The sequence below is a fragment of the Ostrinia nubilalis genome, chromosome 13 (assembly GCF_963855985.1).
Source record: "Ostrinia nubilalis chromosome 13, ilOstNubi1.1, whole genome shotgun sequence".
NCBI classification, from domain to species: Eukaryota; Metazoa; Arthropoda; class Insecta; order Lepidoptera; family Crambidae; genus Ostrinia; species Ostrinia nubilalis.
The window spans coordinates 8,818,136-8,833,560 of record NC_087100.1 but is presented as its reverse complement, the minus strand read 5'-3'; the positions used below and the strand labels follow the sequence as shown (position 1 = coordinate 8,833,560).

Here is a 15,425-nt window from a genome sequence, read left to right as displayed (position 1 = left end):
ATTCATACCAAACTCCCTTGATGGTTGAAATAAAATGTTTACTTAAAACTTTCACGCGACAAAATGTAGGTATTCGTAAGATTCAATCGGGATTCGAGCTTCGCTTCGTAATGCAGACAACTTAAATAATTACAGAACCATTTGTCTACACTACAGTCCTTCCAGATTCTGTAGTGCTATTTTCATGACGTGTGGATAAGTATTTTTATTAAATAAAAAGTAAAAAACATTTCTAATTTTGGTAAATAAATACTAGATATAAAAAATCCCAATCCCCATTCTGCTCTCATCTGTACAGTAAAGAAAAACATTTGTCTGTAAATAAAGGTTTGTATAAATTCAAAATAAAGTCGCATTAAGCTGACATTTGATCATTATCTGACTGATTCGCCAATTGGTAGGAATTTATTACACTTCTAAACAGACATAAAAATGTATTTTAACTGTAATTATACATCATTCTTGTAAACGTAGACATATTATTAATTGTGTACTCAAATCCAAGTGGTTGTTGTGATGTCTATTAAATTTGTTGATTCAATGCCAATTTGAGATTTTTATTTACAAAATAATATATATCAATAAGTAAGTAACTAAAGTAGCTATCGCTGCATTTAATTTTATAATAGTTGTTAAAAAGAGTGTTGTTGCTAATAAAGTACAAATAGAAAAAAGTTAAAAAGGGATTTATTAATACGTACATTAATTAATCACATGTCAATTTGTATGGTTTCCACTGAACGTCACCCACAACACGTAACAACGCACATCCAGCGGTTTTATAAAATAAAGCAGTGATTTTATCACAAATCTGTGAGCAGTACCTTCTTTAATCCTATCAAAGGTGTCCGAGTGGATAATCCGCGGAATCTCGTTACCAAATGATATAAAACCCGGCGATGGCATGATAGGATCAGCAGTTAGTCAGTCGGGTGGGCAGAAGCGCACTACCGAGGGCTGCTCACAACAAACAAACCCAATCCATCATCATGGAAAACCGGACGGACGAGTATTACAATGGCGCCCATTTTGCACCACTCAGGTAATATTTTTATTTTAAAACCTTATTTAAACTAACTAGTTATCATAAACGTAGCAATTATAAACGAATCTTTTGATGTAAGCAATATTTTTAATTTTGGTAACAAGTTTTTAAGTTTAGTAACAATTTTAGTACACGAAAACGAAAATAAAGAATATAATTAATTGTATACGTAATTACCTAGTACAGTATTAAACAAGTGTAAATTAATCAAGTGAGGTCCAGAACTAAGGAAATGAGACAAAAAATCTTGAAACCTTAGTGTTAAAAACTAAGATGTTTTCAGATCGGGAGCTCAAACTGGCGTGGAGATGCTGGGCGCGGGGCTGACGGGCGAGGACCTGGCGATGGTGCCCGAGCACTGGTTCGCGTTCCCCGCGCCGCCGGCCAGCGCGCACACCGCCTTGGCTCTACTCTACATATTTTTCACAGCCGCTGCGTTGTTAGGAAATGGACTTGTCATTTTCATATTTTCAACGTTAGTATTTTGTCATTTAGCTAGACGTTTTATTCCATAGATAGCCTAGGACATGTGAAACCTGTAGGTAAATACTCATGGCGCATTGCTGAAAAGTGCGTGTTACGGTAACGCATAGATTACCAGCTTTAAGCTGTACTATAATTAATTTACTAGAACTTTTGAGAATAAATACCTATCTACTTTTGTTTACTTACAGGACAAAAAGTTTGAGGACATCAAGCAATCTTCTGATTTTACAATTAGCAATTCTGGATTTCATAATGATGGCAAAGGCACCGATTTTTATTTACAATAGTGCGATGCGTGGTTTTGCAACGGGAGCGCTGGGCTGTCAGATATTCGCTCTGATGGGGGCCTACAGCGGCATCGGTGCAGGCATGACAAATGCTTGCATCGCCTACGACAGGTTAGTTAATGACTCTACTATTCTAAGTACTTGCAAATGCAAGCAATTACGAGTACATTTTGAAATTACCTAATAAGTAGGTAATCATAATTATATTTTTTTTGTCTTTTAATAGGCATTCTACTATCACACGACCTTTAGACGGAAGGCTTTCTAAAGGGAAAGCACTGCTAATGATCGCTGTGGTCTGGATTTATGCGACTCCGTGGGCTCTACTGCCCCTTTTCAAAATTTGGGGCAGATACGTACCGGGTAAACCAATTTAATTTAACTAGTAAAGCCAAGCTTAATTCCTTTCAGAGTGTTTTTATTAATTTATGTTTTTTACAGAGGGTTACTTGACGTCCTGCACTTTCGACTACCTCACTAACACGTTTGACACGAAATTATTCGTCGCTTGCATCTTCGCATGCAGTTACGTGCTACCAATGTCCCTCATCATCTATTTCTATAGTGGCATCGTCAAACAAGTGTTCGCTCATGAAGCTGCTTTAAGGTAAGTAGTTAATAAAATTATGGTACCTATGTGCCTCACACATAAAACACTTAATTGATCAAAAAGTTAAAGTTATGGTGCATTAAGTATTTACATTTTGTTGTTGTTAATTTCAGGGAGCAAGCTAAAAAGATGAACGTCGAGTCTCTCAGGTCGAACCAAAACGCTAACGCTCAGTCGGCTGAGATCAGAATCGCAAAGGCTGCACTCACAGTGTGCTTCCTTTTCGTCGCCTCCTGGACTCCATACGGTGTGATGGCACTCATTGGAGCTTTTGGAAACCAACAATTACTTACTCCCGGGGTATGTTTTAAGATTTTCTACGATTTATTTGTAAGACTGTCGTCTTATTATTTATAATGAGAAACAAAATAATCATTAAAATCCTAACATTTTTCTAAATCTCTTTGTTTTTCTGCAGGTAACAATGATTCCTGCTGTGGCTTGCAAGGCTGTTGCTTGTATAGACCCGTGGGTTTATGCTATTAGTCATCCAAAATACAGGTAAGCATACTTTACACTGTAAAGTACTATAAAGTATTAAATATTACCAATTACTTACTTCTAAAAAAAAAGATAACATTTAACTAGATAAGTACATCTTTGTACGAGTACATAGAATATTTTTATAGCTATTGCTCTCAACTAGTATTATAATTATAGCACTGATGTGCTAAAAAACTAAGGCTGAGTTGAACCATCTTACTTTAACCGTAACTATAACAATAACCGCTGTTTTTGTGTAGAGTTTGACAGACTTCTTAACCCAGCAACTACTTATTTATGCTTTTTTTCCGACTGCGCCAGAAGGAGGGTTATGTTTTTGTTGCAAGTGCACAGTATTTACCAAATTATTCCGACGTCGTTGTACGTATTTTCCACTAATAAAAATCATTTATCTTCAGACAAGAGCTGCAGCGTCGTATGCCATGGCTGCAAATCGACGAGCCGGATGACACCGCTTCTACCGCCACCAGCAATACAGTCAGCGCTCCACCGCCCGCCTCTGCGTAGTCGAATAACGTCATTAAAAACACTTTGTAAACTACTGATGAGTATCCGGAAAATATTGCATTTGGCACCTAATATATCGCCGCCAGATGCCTTATTAAAACGGATATTTAGCATTTTAGATACTTTATTCCGACCGCATTGGAAACCCAAAGCTTTTTACTTATTTGAAAAAATATTATAGTCTACAATACATCGAAATGTTTAAGTAGAAACCGATACTTATTAACTTGATAAAATTTTCCTAATAATTTATTCGAGAGATGTATACCTAAGTATTTAATAAACATACGAGTACTACAATTTACTAGAATAAAACATGAAAAAGCTTGCTGATGCGGTCCGGACAAAGATTAACCGTAGTTTATGTTATATTAAACATATTTTTATACAAGCTCAAAATGAGATTTCAATGTTTACAATATCATTGACGACAAAGGCATTGTACATGGACTTCGATCATACATTATTCAATTTGTATATTTATTAAATTATCGTTATGAACATGATATTTTGGTACTTATTTCTTTAAAACTTACTTTAATACATTTTAGCTGCATTGGCGCTAAAACAACACTTAATTACCTACTGCCAGAATTGCTGCCAGAGCGTTACAAAGTTTAAAATAAATGCTTCCCGTATCTTTAATACAAACTACGTGTTACAGGTTCCATTTTCCTTTTGTATAGCATTCAAGACATGGAAACTCGCCCTTTTTTCAAAATTCTGAATTAATCGATAGATATCCTTGAGTTCGCGCGGGTCTCTGGGTGTAAAAATTTCTATTTTTTTTTCGGGAACCAGTAGCATACCACAAAGTATATATGTAATGATTATGATGATGGTACTTACCTACCAGAACTATTTCAGTAAAAAAATATGATAATGATAAAAAATAGATGTGTAATAATAATATAAACATTTACCTAATATGCATTTTTTTTTTAATTTGAATGTAATTTTATCAACAACCATAGGACGTCCACAGCTGAACATAGCCTCCCCCAATGAAGCATGAAGCTTCTGCTGCTTCTTTCTTAGCAAGCTGAAATAGCAATGGGCAGGGCACATGGGCCGACGACCTCATAAAGTGCTGGCTGCAGACCGCTACCAACATGGTCATTATGTAATTGTTCACTCTTTCTAGCAATTACTTCAATTAAAACAAATTAATAATGTTTATAGAAAACCTTTCATGTAGCTTTTATCTTGAAACTGCTTTCTTGGCGCTCCACTGTTGATGCTTGCTGATGGGTTGTATTCTGCTTCTTGTCTCTTCACAACAACACTTTTTAGTTTTTGTTAATAGTGCCGCATACTTAGAAGGACTTTTATTGTGAAGACCATACTCTCATGGGACAGATTCTCCCGCATACCTTTACTTTGAGTTACAGTAAATGGGTATTTCTCATCGCTACGGTTCTCATCGTCACCTTCGTGGCAAATTTTATTTCTAACTTATTTCAACTTTTTGTAAACAAAAATTGTAGCGCTTGATGTAAAGATTGTATTCTCAGTAAATCAGTCAAATAGTGAGTCTCGTTTGGAAGCTTTAACGTTTTGAATTTTTTGATGCCACGAAAGTGATTCTGTACTTCACAGCAATAATTTTTTCAAACTTTACTACTGTAAATGACTCTTAAGTGTTTATAAAACATATATTTAGTCTTATTTTCATAGATAAATAGCAATAACATACTATAAATAGGTACCTACTTAAAAACAAGATAAAATTTTACCGATAACGTCACCTACAAAGTTACAAGATTCTACGCAATTGGTTTTAAGGGTGACACTGGTGGCATTCTGAAATGCTGAAGAAGCAAAAAAAGGATTATCAGTACCTCAATAAAAAGAACTCTAACTGATTATCAGTCCCTCAACAAAAATATATATTTTTATTGAGGCCAGAGGGCCTCGTATTTTTGTTGTACAACTTTTAACTCAAACTTCAGATTAAATTGATCTTACAAACAGATACACAGTCACATATACAGACATACATACAGTCATACAGACATACATACAGTCATACAGACATACATACAGTCATACAGAGAGACAGACAACAAAAATACGAGGCCCATATTTTTTTATTGATGTACTGAACTCTACTTACCACGTATAATTTATTAGTTATTAAAATATTGTAAAAACATAAACACCAGTCACTATATTTTAAAATAAACCAAAGCAAGAAATCACTTTCGTGGCCTAAAATCACCTTCGTGTATAAAACACCACGAAGGTGATGCCACGAAGGTGACGAAAATTTTAGTTTTTTATGAATTATCCTTAAATTTGAATTTAACGGTTCAAGTCGAATACTACACAAATAAGTCTAACATGTTAAGTTTTCAATGGCCTAATAGTCCAGTAGAATTAGCTTTTAAATCGGAAATAATTCCTACAAAAGATTTTATTGTTTTAATGGCTTCATTGGTTGCCCATTAAGATTCTCCTAAGTTTTCGACTTCGACGGAGTTGTGCTTAAGTGGTGGGGGCCCCCGAAAGAGGCATTTTTTCGGTTTTCCGGTTATACCGCGTAAAGGACTTACCCTATCAAAAAGTGGTCTTCATGACGGTTGAAGGGCACTTAATCCTGCATTGAATAAGACCAAATTTATATGTTTTGGACAAACCGTTCTCGCGCTAAAGTTCGGCAAAGTAGAAAATATACGTATAATTAATGACCCTCTCCACGTCCAATGGTTTGTTACCCACAGGCTTCCAAGTCTTGAAAAGGGCCACCTCAACCAGTGTAACCCTATCAAGGCTTACGAGCTTGATGCGCCTATCCTTGTTCGTCCCAGCCGTTCCTTAACTGCGGTTGCTGCACCTCTTCCTGGCACTCACCTGAACTACTATGTGTTACCTACTGTGGCTGCCCCTCTTCCTTGTATCCTCCTGCATGACTACGTTGCCTAGCCGTATGCCTGGTCTAAGGTTCGACGCCAAAAATCAACAACAACAAGTTCATATTAAAACGCTGAAGAGTTTTTTGTTTGTTTGTTTGAACGCGCTAATCTTAAGAATTACTAGTTTGATTGAAATCATTATTTTTGTGTTGAATAGCTCATACATTGAGGAAGGCTATAGGATATATACAATCACTCTACGACTAATAGAGGCGAAGCAGTAAAGAAAAATGTAGCAAGCACGGAAAATAGTATTTTAACTATTTTCACGCGTACAAAGTTGATTTTGTGGCGTCGAACCTTGGACCAGGCATAAAGCTAAGCAATGCAATCGTACAGGAGGGTACAAGGAAGAGAGGCAGCCACATTAGGTAACACAGAGTCGTTCAGGAGAGTGTCAGGAAGAGGTGCAGCAACCGCAGTTAAGGAACGGCTGGGACGAACAAGGATAAGCGAATCAAACTCGTGAGCCTTGTTAGGGTTACACTGGTTAAGGCGACCCTTTACAAGGCTTGGAAGCATGTGGGCAACAAGCCATTGGACGTGGAGAGGGTCATTAATTATACGTATATTTTCTACTTTGCCGAACTTTAGCGCGAGAACGGTTTGTCCAAAACATATGAATTTGGTCTTATTCAATGCAGGATTAAGTGCCCTTTAACCGTCATGAAGACCACTTTTCGATAGGGTAAGTCCTTTACGCGGTATAACCGGAAAACCGAAAAAACGCCGCTTTCGGGGGCCCCCACCACTTAAGCACAACTCCGTCGAAGTCGAAAACTTAGGAGAGTTTTAATGGGCAACCAATGAAGCCATTAAAGCAAAAAAATCTTTTGTAGGAATTATTTCCGATTTAATCAATTTTTGTGTTTAATTCTACTGGCCTATAAGTTTCAATTAAATTGGTTAAATTTTAGAGGTAGAAAATATTGTTCAAGCAAGCGACGGTATGTCTATGGATAATCACAAAAAGTTACGTATTTTTTTCGCGGAGCGACGATCGACCTATCTCACCTCCCCAATGGCCGGAGCACGACTGACGTTAACCGAATAAAACGCTGTGATTGGTTGCTGGTGTTCGGTTTAACGGTAATCTTGTATAATTATTCAAAATTTTAGGTACCTAAAATCGTGTGACCAACGTATTTCCCTTTCTCAATTCGAAATAATTATAAGAAGATATTTTTTTGACTATTGTGTGAAAAGTATATTTAATTGCGATGATTTTAGTATATGCTACACACAAATTGAATGAAAATTGTGAATGCAGTAACCAAATGTTTCATTGAAACCGAAGGTGTGACACGATGAGAACGCGAAAAATGACCCCGTTTTTTATCGTTTCATGTGATGTTTTCGTATTAGTTTTGCTTCTATTACGATAAAATTTATTTTGTATGTAGCTAAATAGATATTTTATCATCTGATTTCAAAGTTATTGTTCTAACTTATACCGTTTATGAACTATTATTGTGTGACCATCACATTTGAGTGTAAATGAGAAGTACCCAAATATGAGAATTTGCTGAGACCGCCACGCAAATTTCTTGAAATGATTATTTGAAATGTATGCTACACACTATTTTTATTTTCATTTGCTTACATGCTCGTTCGCAAACACTAATAAAATATTTTAGAACTTGATAAACATGTCGCTTGACGGTCTATTCCACTTTGATCACCTGGCTTTGATGACCCAGGTGATCAAAGTCCACTTCCAGCGACAATTTAGTGTCCTTTGATCACCCACGGATATGATGCCCTGGGTGATCAAAGTGGACTCCAATTAAATTATTATTTTAGTGTCCTTTGATCACCTACATACAAATCACACCTCCTCTGATTAGACACGTCATGTCCAATTGTAAGTACAAACATTTTCTTAATATAGTCAATTTTTTTACAGCATGAAATATTTTAAAGCGTTACTTACCTGAACAATGTTTGTCCGTACATTAAGTATAAGTGGAGGTGTGATTTGTATGTAGGTGATCAAAGGACACTAAAATAATAATTTAACTGGGGTCCACTTTGCTCACCCAGGGCATCGTATCCGTGGGTGATCAAAGGACACTAAATTGTCGCTGAAAGTGGACTTTGATCACCTGGGTCATCAAAGCCAGGTGATCAAAGTGGAATAGACCCGCTTGACTTTCCCGCCAACCGCCAAGAAGACCTCTGCACAGATTATGTAAAAAGTATGCCAAAACGATACGATTGTCATACGATGCATTGCGTACCATAGATATTACAAATACTAAGTTCGTGCCCAGTGCCCAACGAGGATGGATCAGGATGGATGGAGGATCAAAGGAGGACCCTGTGCGATTCTTGTCACTGAGCAAGTAATCACTTCGTTCATTCTTGTTTACGGGAGGATAAAACTCGTTCAATGAAAATTGTGGCGAACACGAACACTGGGATTTGATTTTGACTGTTCTCTATTATTTTATTATGTCTTTGGACTCTTTGCTCTTTGGTTTGATTTTTTTGACATTGAATCATAGACTATAGAAAGGAGAATAAAATGTCCGGACTTGTTTCCTTTGTCGTCATCGTGTGCACTAAACTGAGGCACTAAATAATTTACTCATACTCACTGTGAAATTCAGCCGTTTTCGATAGAGGAAAAGATAATGGAAAGTTTTTATTAGCATCAGATAGAGAAAGGTATTGATTTTTCTAAGTTTTATTATTTTTAAATTGGATTCTGGGCACTGAGTTGTAATGACGCCATTTTGATCATAAAATAATTTTTGCGTCAAACGCAGTGATCGAACCATCAACTTGATACGTGTGAAGTGAACTGTTGCTAATAAAATGGCAGAAAATAATTCAAAAGAACCTCCTATACAGACTATGAACGGTATGCCGCCCAATCATAACCCCTGGATGTATGGCATGTATCATCACCAGTACAATGGAATGGGATACGGTGGAATGTACCCACCGTACTTTAATCCCTATTTTAACCAAATGGGCAATAATGGAGGGTATTCTAACAATAATAGTCAACATTTATTACAAATGAACAAACCTAAAAACAATTTTGGGCCGCCACAATTTTCCAAGCCCCCTCCAGCTCCATTGTTAGGAATGTCGCCACTTGACCCAAATCGACCCTTTTTTAACCAATCTCCCATTAGATTTAATCTCAACGGTAATAGAAAAACTGCACCAATCCCACCAAATGAAAATCCTCTTTTGGGTAACAATGGATCAAAAAATAAACGCAAAAAAGGGAATAAAGCGTTTAACGATGATGATGACGATGATAATGATGTGAACACTTCTCCAAATGCTTTGCCTCCTTTACCCAGTCATCCTCCTCCCCTGCCCCCTTGCCCACCTCCTGAAATTCCTAAGCCACCACCACCACCACCAATTGACGTTCCATTACCACCTCCATTGGCTACTGAAGATATCCCAGAACCACCAGAGGAGCCTAAAAGCGAAAGCATTCAGGAGAAGGAAGCTAAAGATGTTTTTCTAAACAATGATTCCTCACACCTTTTAAACTCATCATCAATGTGTCAGACTTCATCTGGAACATGGCCAGAGAGTTTGGAAAGATACATCAAAAGATGTTATGAGAAATGTAAAACAGCCTTTGATCGTGACCAGATAGATATATGTTTAAAGGGAAGAATTACAGCAGCAGCAAACAAAGATGAAATATGGACTAGAAATTGGGATGAGGAACCAATACCTAGTGTTCACAGTGAACGTAATAACTTATCTGTGAAACCCTTACCTGTGCGTGGGACATTGTCATTGTATCAAAAACATGAACAAGAATCATCTAAAAGTAGGTCTAGCCATGGTTTTCACAAAACATCTCCACAAAGGAGACGTAGGCAGCACTCTAGGAGTACTAGGAGTAGATCTAAATCCAGGAGTCCACCTAGAAAGAGAACTAGGTAAGTTTGAAGCTATAATTTCTACTTTACATATTTTACCTTATTGAGAAAATGTTCATGACGTTATACCTACAAATAATAATATTTTAGAGTTATTATAGCAAGATTTCTTGATAACAACCTTTTTAGTTAAGTTTGCAAAGTACAAATTATTATTTTTTTGTTTACAGTGCCTCCTCGGCTTCTGGTGATGAAATTGAAGAGAAAAAGACTTTCAAAAGTAAAGGTCGTCAGAAGGTCAAAGATAGGTTATCTTTAGATCAGAAAAAGACAGATAAATACAAGAATTCCAAAAAGAAGTCTAATTATACTGAATTTGTTCTTGAAGATGTTCCAGGAAATGCAGAAAAGCTACAAAAAAGAGCAGAAAGATTTGGAAACTCAGGTCATGTACCCTCCATAGCAAGTTCAATTCAACCAGGTAAGAAAGGAGAACCATGTACAAGAAGGCCTATTGTTGAAGATACTGAAGGAGATTATGATTTGAATGACATGCATATTGTGGGGACATGCTTAGACATTGAAAAATCATTCTTGAGACTTACTAAAGCTCCAGAAGCATGTGATGTGCGACCTGTGTCTGTCTTAAGAAGCTCCCTGAAAAATGTCAAGGAAAGATGGATTGAAAGACAAGACTACAGATATGCTTGTGATCAATTAAAGTCTATAAGACAGGATTTGACAGTAAGTTTATTTGCATAGTTGGTACTGATGCTTTCTGTAAAAATTCAATAGTCTAATATTAATTCAGCTCTTTATAAATTATTTGGTGCTTGTATTTTTATTGCTCATTTCCTAATTTTTTTCTATGGTTTCAGGTGCAAGGAGTACGGGATAACTTTACAGTAGAAGTATATGAGACTCATGCCAGAATAGCTTTAGAAAGAGGTGATCATGAAGAATTCAATCAGTGCCAAACGCAACTGAAAATGCTGTATCATGAGCTACCTGACTGCAGAACTAATACAGCAGAATTTACAGCATATCGGATATTGTATTATATTTTCACCAAAAACACTTTAGGTTGGGTTTCACTTAAATTTTATTTATTATGCTATTTCGTGATCAATGTCTTTTTTCAATTTTCAAATGTAAAGAAGTTTTATCATTAATGTTCTAAATTTTCTTTCTTTTTTTCAGATATAACTACAATATTCCAAAGTCTCTCCAAGGAAGAAAGAGAAAATGAATGTATAAATCACGCACTGCAGACGAGATGTGCTTGGGCGACAGGAAATCTGCACAAATTTTTCATTTTGTATAAAACAGCTCCCCTGATGGCAGGCTACCTAATGGACTGGTTTGTGGAGAGAGAACGGAAACTGTACCTCAAATACATCATTAAGTCGTATGTCCTTTCTTTCGTACTTTTACTAACGAGACATTATGCATTGTTAGGTAGACTTCTAAATGTCTGACATCTATGATAAGTAGTTGACAGATATTTAATGAACACCTAACAGTGCATATAAAAACTCATTAATATGGTATTTATTTACTTAATATAATACAACACAAGTTTAATAAGTCAAGTTCTAAAGAAAACATTAACTTGGAGATTTAATTAATTATTTGTTACATTTACAAATGGAAGTACACATGAAATTCAGATATCTATTAGTCGTGAATTACATATTAATTCATTTACAGAAGAACTTATGTCAAAGTCAAAAAGTGAAACTTAGGTGTATTTCAAAGTATTATTAATTACATCATAGGTCAAAGTTTGCATTAGACAAGTAATGACATTTAATATTTTCAGTAATATTGAAACAGTGAAACTTTCATTTTGTGTATAAAATTAAGTGTACTGAAAATTTTTTGGAATCTGGGTTCAATGCCTGGTTGTTTAAGATTTATTAAATCCCCTTTTGACATAATATGCACTGCGAAAGTAGTTGTTATTTAATTTAGTACATAATTATGAACCACCTGGGATTGATTAAGAAAATCAGCCAATTAATTTGTATTTTTCATGATCATTACATTACAAAGAAAGATTGGTAAGTGTGGTAAAATTCATGATATTGTTAAAGTTTTTTGTTTCGTAAACTCTAGTCCACGGTTATTAACAGACTATTCTCAACTGCAGCACATCAAAATCACACACAAATGCATTTTTCGATATAAAGTAATAGATTTCCCCCTACAACATAAAATGAAATTAATGCTCCACTGTTCTAATTATTATCTTTTATAGAAAATATTATTTTCGTAAAACGATAAAAATTGCCATCAAGTAATAAAACTCAGATGGTTTAGGCTGAGCTGTTGCGTTTTTCATTAGGTGTTGTAAATATCCAGCTGCTCATCTACAAACTTGATATTAGTGGTTTGGTTACTAATGTTGATGTTTCTATTTATGAATATGCTACATTAACTTTTGATTTCAGGTATGCCAGCTTTGCTGGTCTGTTTATTTAATATTTTCTTATATGTACAGCTACAGGCAGACAGTTCCAGTGGACTTCATCGTTCGTGAGCTGGCGTTTGAGTCAACTCCTAAGGCCTTCGAATTCTTAAACAAATTCCCCATTACATATACTGCCGAAGACCAAACTCAAATAGATTGCAAGGCCACTCATGCAACTTTAGGCAGTATATAACATTTTGTGCTTGATAAAAGCGATCGTAATAGTCGTATCATTATGTCGTGTTGTTGCGTGGTGATGTAATGACCACGCGCCGCAGGGTTCACCACTTTTGCAGCATTATTGTCCTGATTGGTGTCATTCGCAGCATTATTTCATCAGCTTAAACAGGATCAAGCGGCAAACTATCAACACAACATTGAGTTACTACAGCAGAAGATTGCATCAATTATCAAGAAATCGACTTCGCAAGAAACACGGTCGCGCAAGTTTCAGTGTCTAAATATGAACAATATTAATGAAGTTACAGTGCTAACAAAGGACTAAAAGACAATTTTTATGTGTTATTATATGAACTCTCTTATTTCTTCAGAAGATGTAAATATATACCAGTTGTAAATGTTCATTTTAGTACTATTTTAGTTGCATGTAATTATTATTATACACAAATTGTAATAATTAGTGTTAATATAAATCATTTTTTAAAGATGTTGTTCTTATTTCTTTATCAAAATTAAATTCTAAAAAGGGACACACAATAACATTATTTAAAAATATCATAGATCATCTCGTGGCGAAAAATGGAACTAATATACATGAAAGAAGAACGGTCATCTGTGACCCAGACCCGATAGAAACGAGACATTACCTCAGTTTTTTTGTTAGTTCTTAAAGTTAAATTATACAGGCTGTCTCAAAAAGTAGTGTCAAGCCGAAGCCCAGAGTTAATAGAGCATCACACTAGGGCTAACTATTCAAATCCCCCACGTATGTTCCGCGATTTTTGATAGTTTTCGAGTTATGATTGTTTTTTTCTATGCTTAGGCACTTTTTTGGTCACTGTGGCGCAAATAGGTGTGCGTCAGAATGGGACGGTCACTACCACCCATATTTTACATCGAAACAAATATTGAAAGTTGCTTCCCAGTTGGTACTAATCGTTAAATAGGTGTTTCCTTCGATTTAAAGAAAATAATCTACTTTCTTAGGTGACGCGCCATCCTAGCATCAGAATGGCTGGTCACCTATCCAGCGAGAACAAACTGCGCTAGTTAAAAGAGTTTATTTTAACCAACAGTTGCTACTAACTGCTACCTTCATTCTGTTGGCGTTGAGATATCGAAAAAGTAAATACATAATTACTTTTTAGCCTTAAAAGCTATTGAGCTCCTAGACGTGGTATATGAAGGTAGCAGTTAGTAGCAACTGTTGGTAAAAAACAAACTCTTTTAACTAGCGCAGTTTGTTCTCGCTGGATAGGTGACCAGCCATTCTGATGCTAGGATGGCGCGTCACCTAAGAAAGTAGATTATTTTTCTTTAAATCGAGGGTAGCAACTGGGAAGCAACTTTCAATATTTATTTCGATGTAAAATATGGGTAGTGACCGTCCATTCTGACGCACACGCAAATAGTCAAATTACCTACATGCCTAATTTTTTATTATTATTAGATTAATACTAGGCCTACCTAATTCAGAAGTAGGTATTTACATCCAAAACACGAATGTAAACTAAAATCCTGTATGTTGTAAGTAAAGAAAAAACAACGAAAGCTATCAAAAGTCACGGTGTACGAACATATTTCCAACTTCTCGTTTTTTTTTTTATCCGAATCGCGCTTTCTTGTCCCAATTTTTAGAAAAAGTGGTGTGACTGAGTCTGACAATGCTACTCGCGTGAAGGGTGGTGCAGTTGTTGTACCACCCATTTCATTGAAAGATAAATTAACTGAAATTAGGTAGGTAAATGATAGATTATTTGTAACATGGATAAGTATTTATTTTTTTCTTAACATAATGAAGGTACATAATTACATCTTTTTCAGTTATTTCAAATAATATATATGGGTCATTCCATGAAAATCTGTATATTTTCGACGTCATTTTGTCCTAAACTTTTTTAAGATGCTTTTGAATACTTTATTAGTGTAAATTATAGTTTATTTGGTGTAATATACGTTTAAATAGATTATTCGTTAATTAAAACAAAGGATCAAGTTGATGTTTCTATAAATATAGGTTCCAAAACACAAACTTTTGGAGTACGGACATGCCTAGGGAATGACGTTATGGGTTATTTAAAAGGAAAATAAGATGTTTTAAAGATAGTTTTAAAAAATATAAATGGGTGATGAATAAAACACATTGCGAGCTGTTATTTAACAATTTTGGAATAAAATATTAACAAATATTTCATGTGAAATGTGGCGCGGACTAAGAGTTGACATATTTTTGTGGAATGACCCATATATTTTTAATAATACTTAATAAACAATATAATTCTAACATTAAATCAAAGTAAAGGGGGTTTTTGCTTAAAATTAAATGATCCATTTAAAATGTATAGTAGGTACACTTATAGGCTATCACATGACATTATGGCATTGCTGACCTTAAGTTAACACCATTCAGTCCTTTGTCACACACACTCATATTAATAACAGACCAAACACCGAGATTCAAGACGCAATGTACATTTAAAGTAATTGTAATTTTTTTCTAAATGTTACTTTTGCATTAAATTAATTAAACATAATATAGGTACTTATCATTTTCAGAT

General features: G+C 35.3%; 2 protein-coding genes across 2 annotated transcripts; both read left to right on the top strand.

Annotated features, from left to right (window-relative positions):
* Positions 1 to 905: 905 nt before the first annotated feature.
* LOC135077581 (opsin-2) lies at positions 906 to 3,945 on the top strand. The gene is made up of 8 exons (XM_063972132.1): positions 906 to 1,042; positions 1,329 to 1,520; positions 1,720 to 1,929; positions 2,045 to 2,181; positions 2,260 to 2,425; positions 2,542 to 2,728; positions 2,847 to 2,929; positions 3,331 to 3,945. Exons 1-8 carry the CDS (start codon positions 990 to 992, stop codon positions 3,437 to 3,439), a joined length of 1,137 nt encoding a protein of 378 aa, XP_063828202.1. The 5' UTR covers positions 906 to 989; the 3' UTR covers positions 3,440 to 3,945.
* A 4,944-nt stretch (positions 3,946 to 8,889) lies between these two features.
* LOC135077580 (leukocyte receptor cluster member 8 homolog) lies at positions 8,890 to 13,352 on the top strand. The gene is made up of 5 exons (XM_063972131.1): positions 8,890 to 10,274; positions 10,445 to 10,958; positions 11,093 to 11,297; positions 11,415 to 11,622; positions 12,718 to 13,352. Exons 1-5 carry the CDS (start codon positions 9,175 to 9,177, stop codon positions 12,878 to 12,880), a joined length of 2,190 nt encoding a protein of 729 aa, XP_063828201.1. The 5' UTR covers positions 8,890 to 9,174; the 3' UTR covers positions 12,881 to 13,352.
* The last annotated feature ends 2,073 nt before the right edge of the window (positions 13,353 to 15,425 follow it).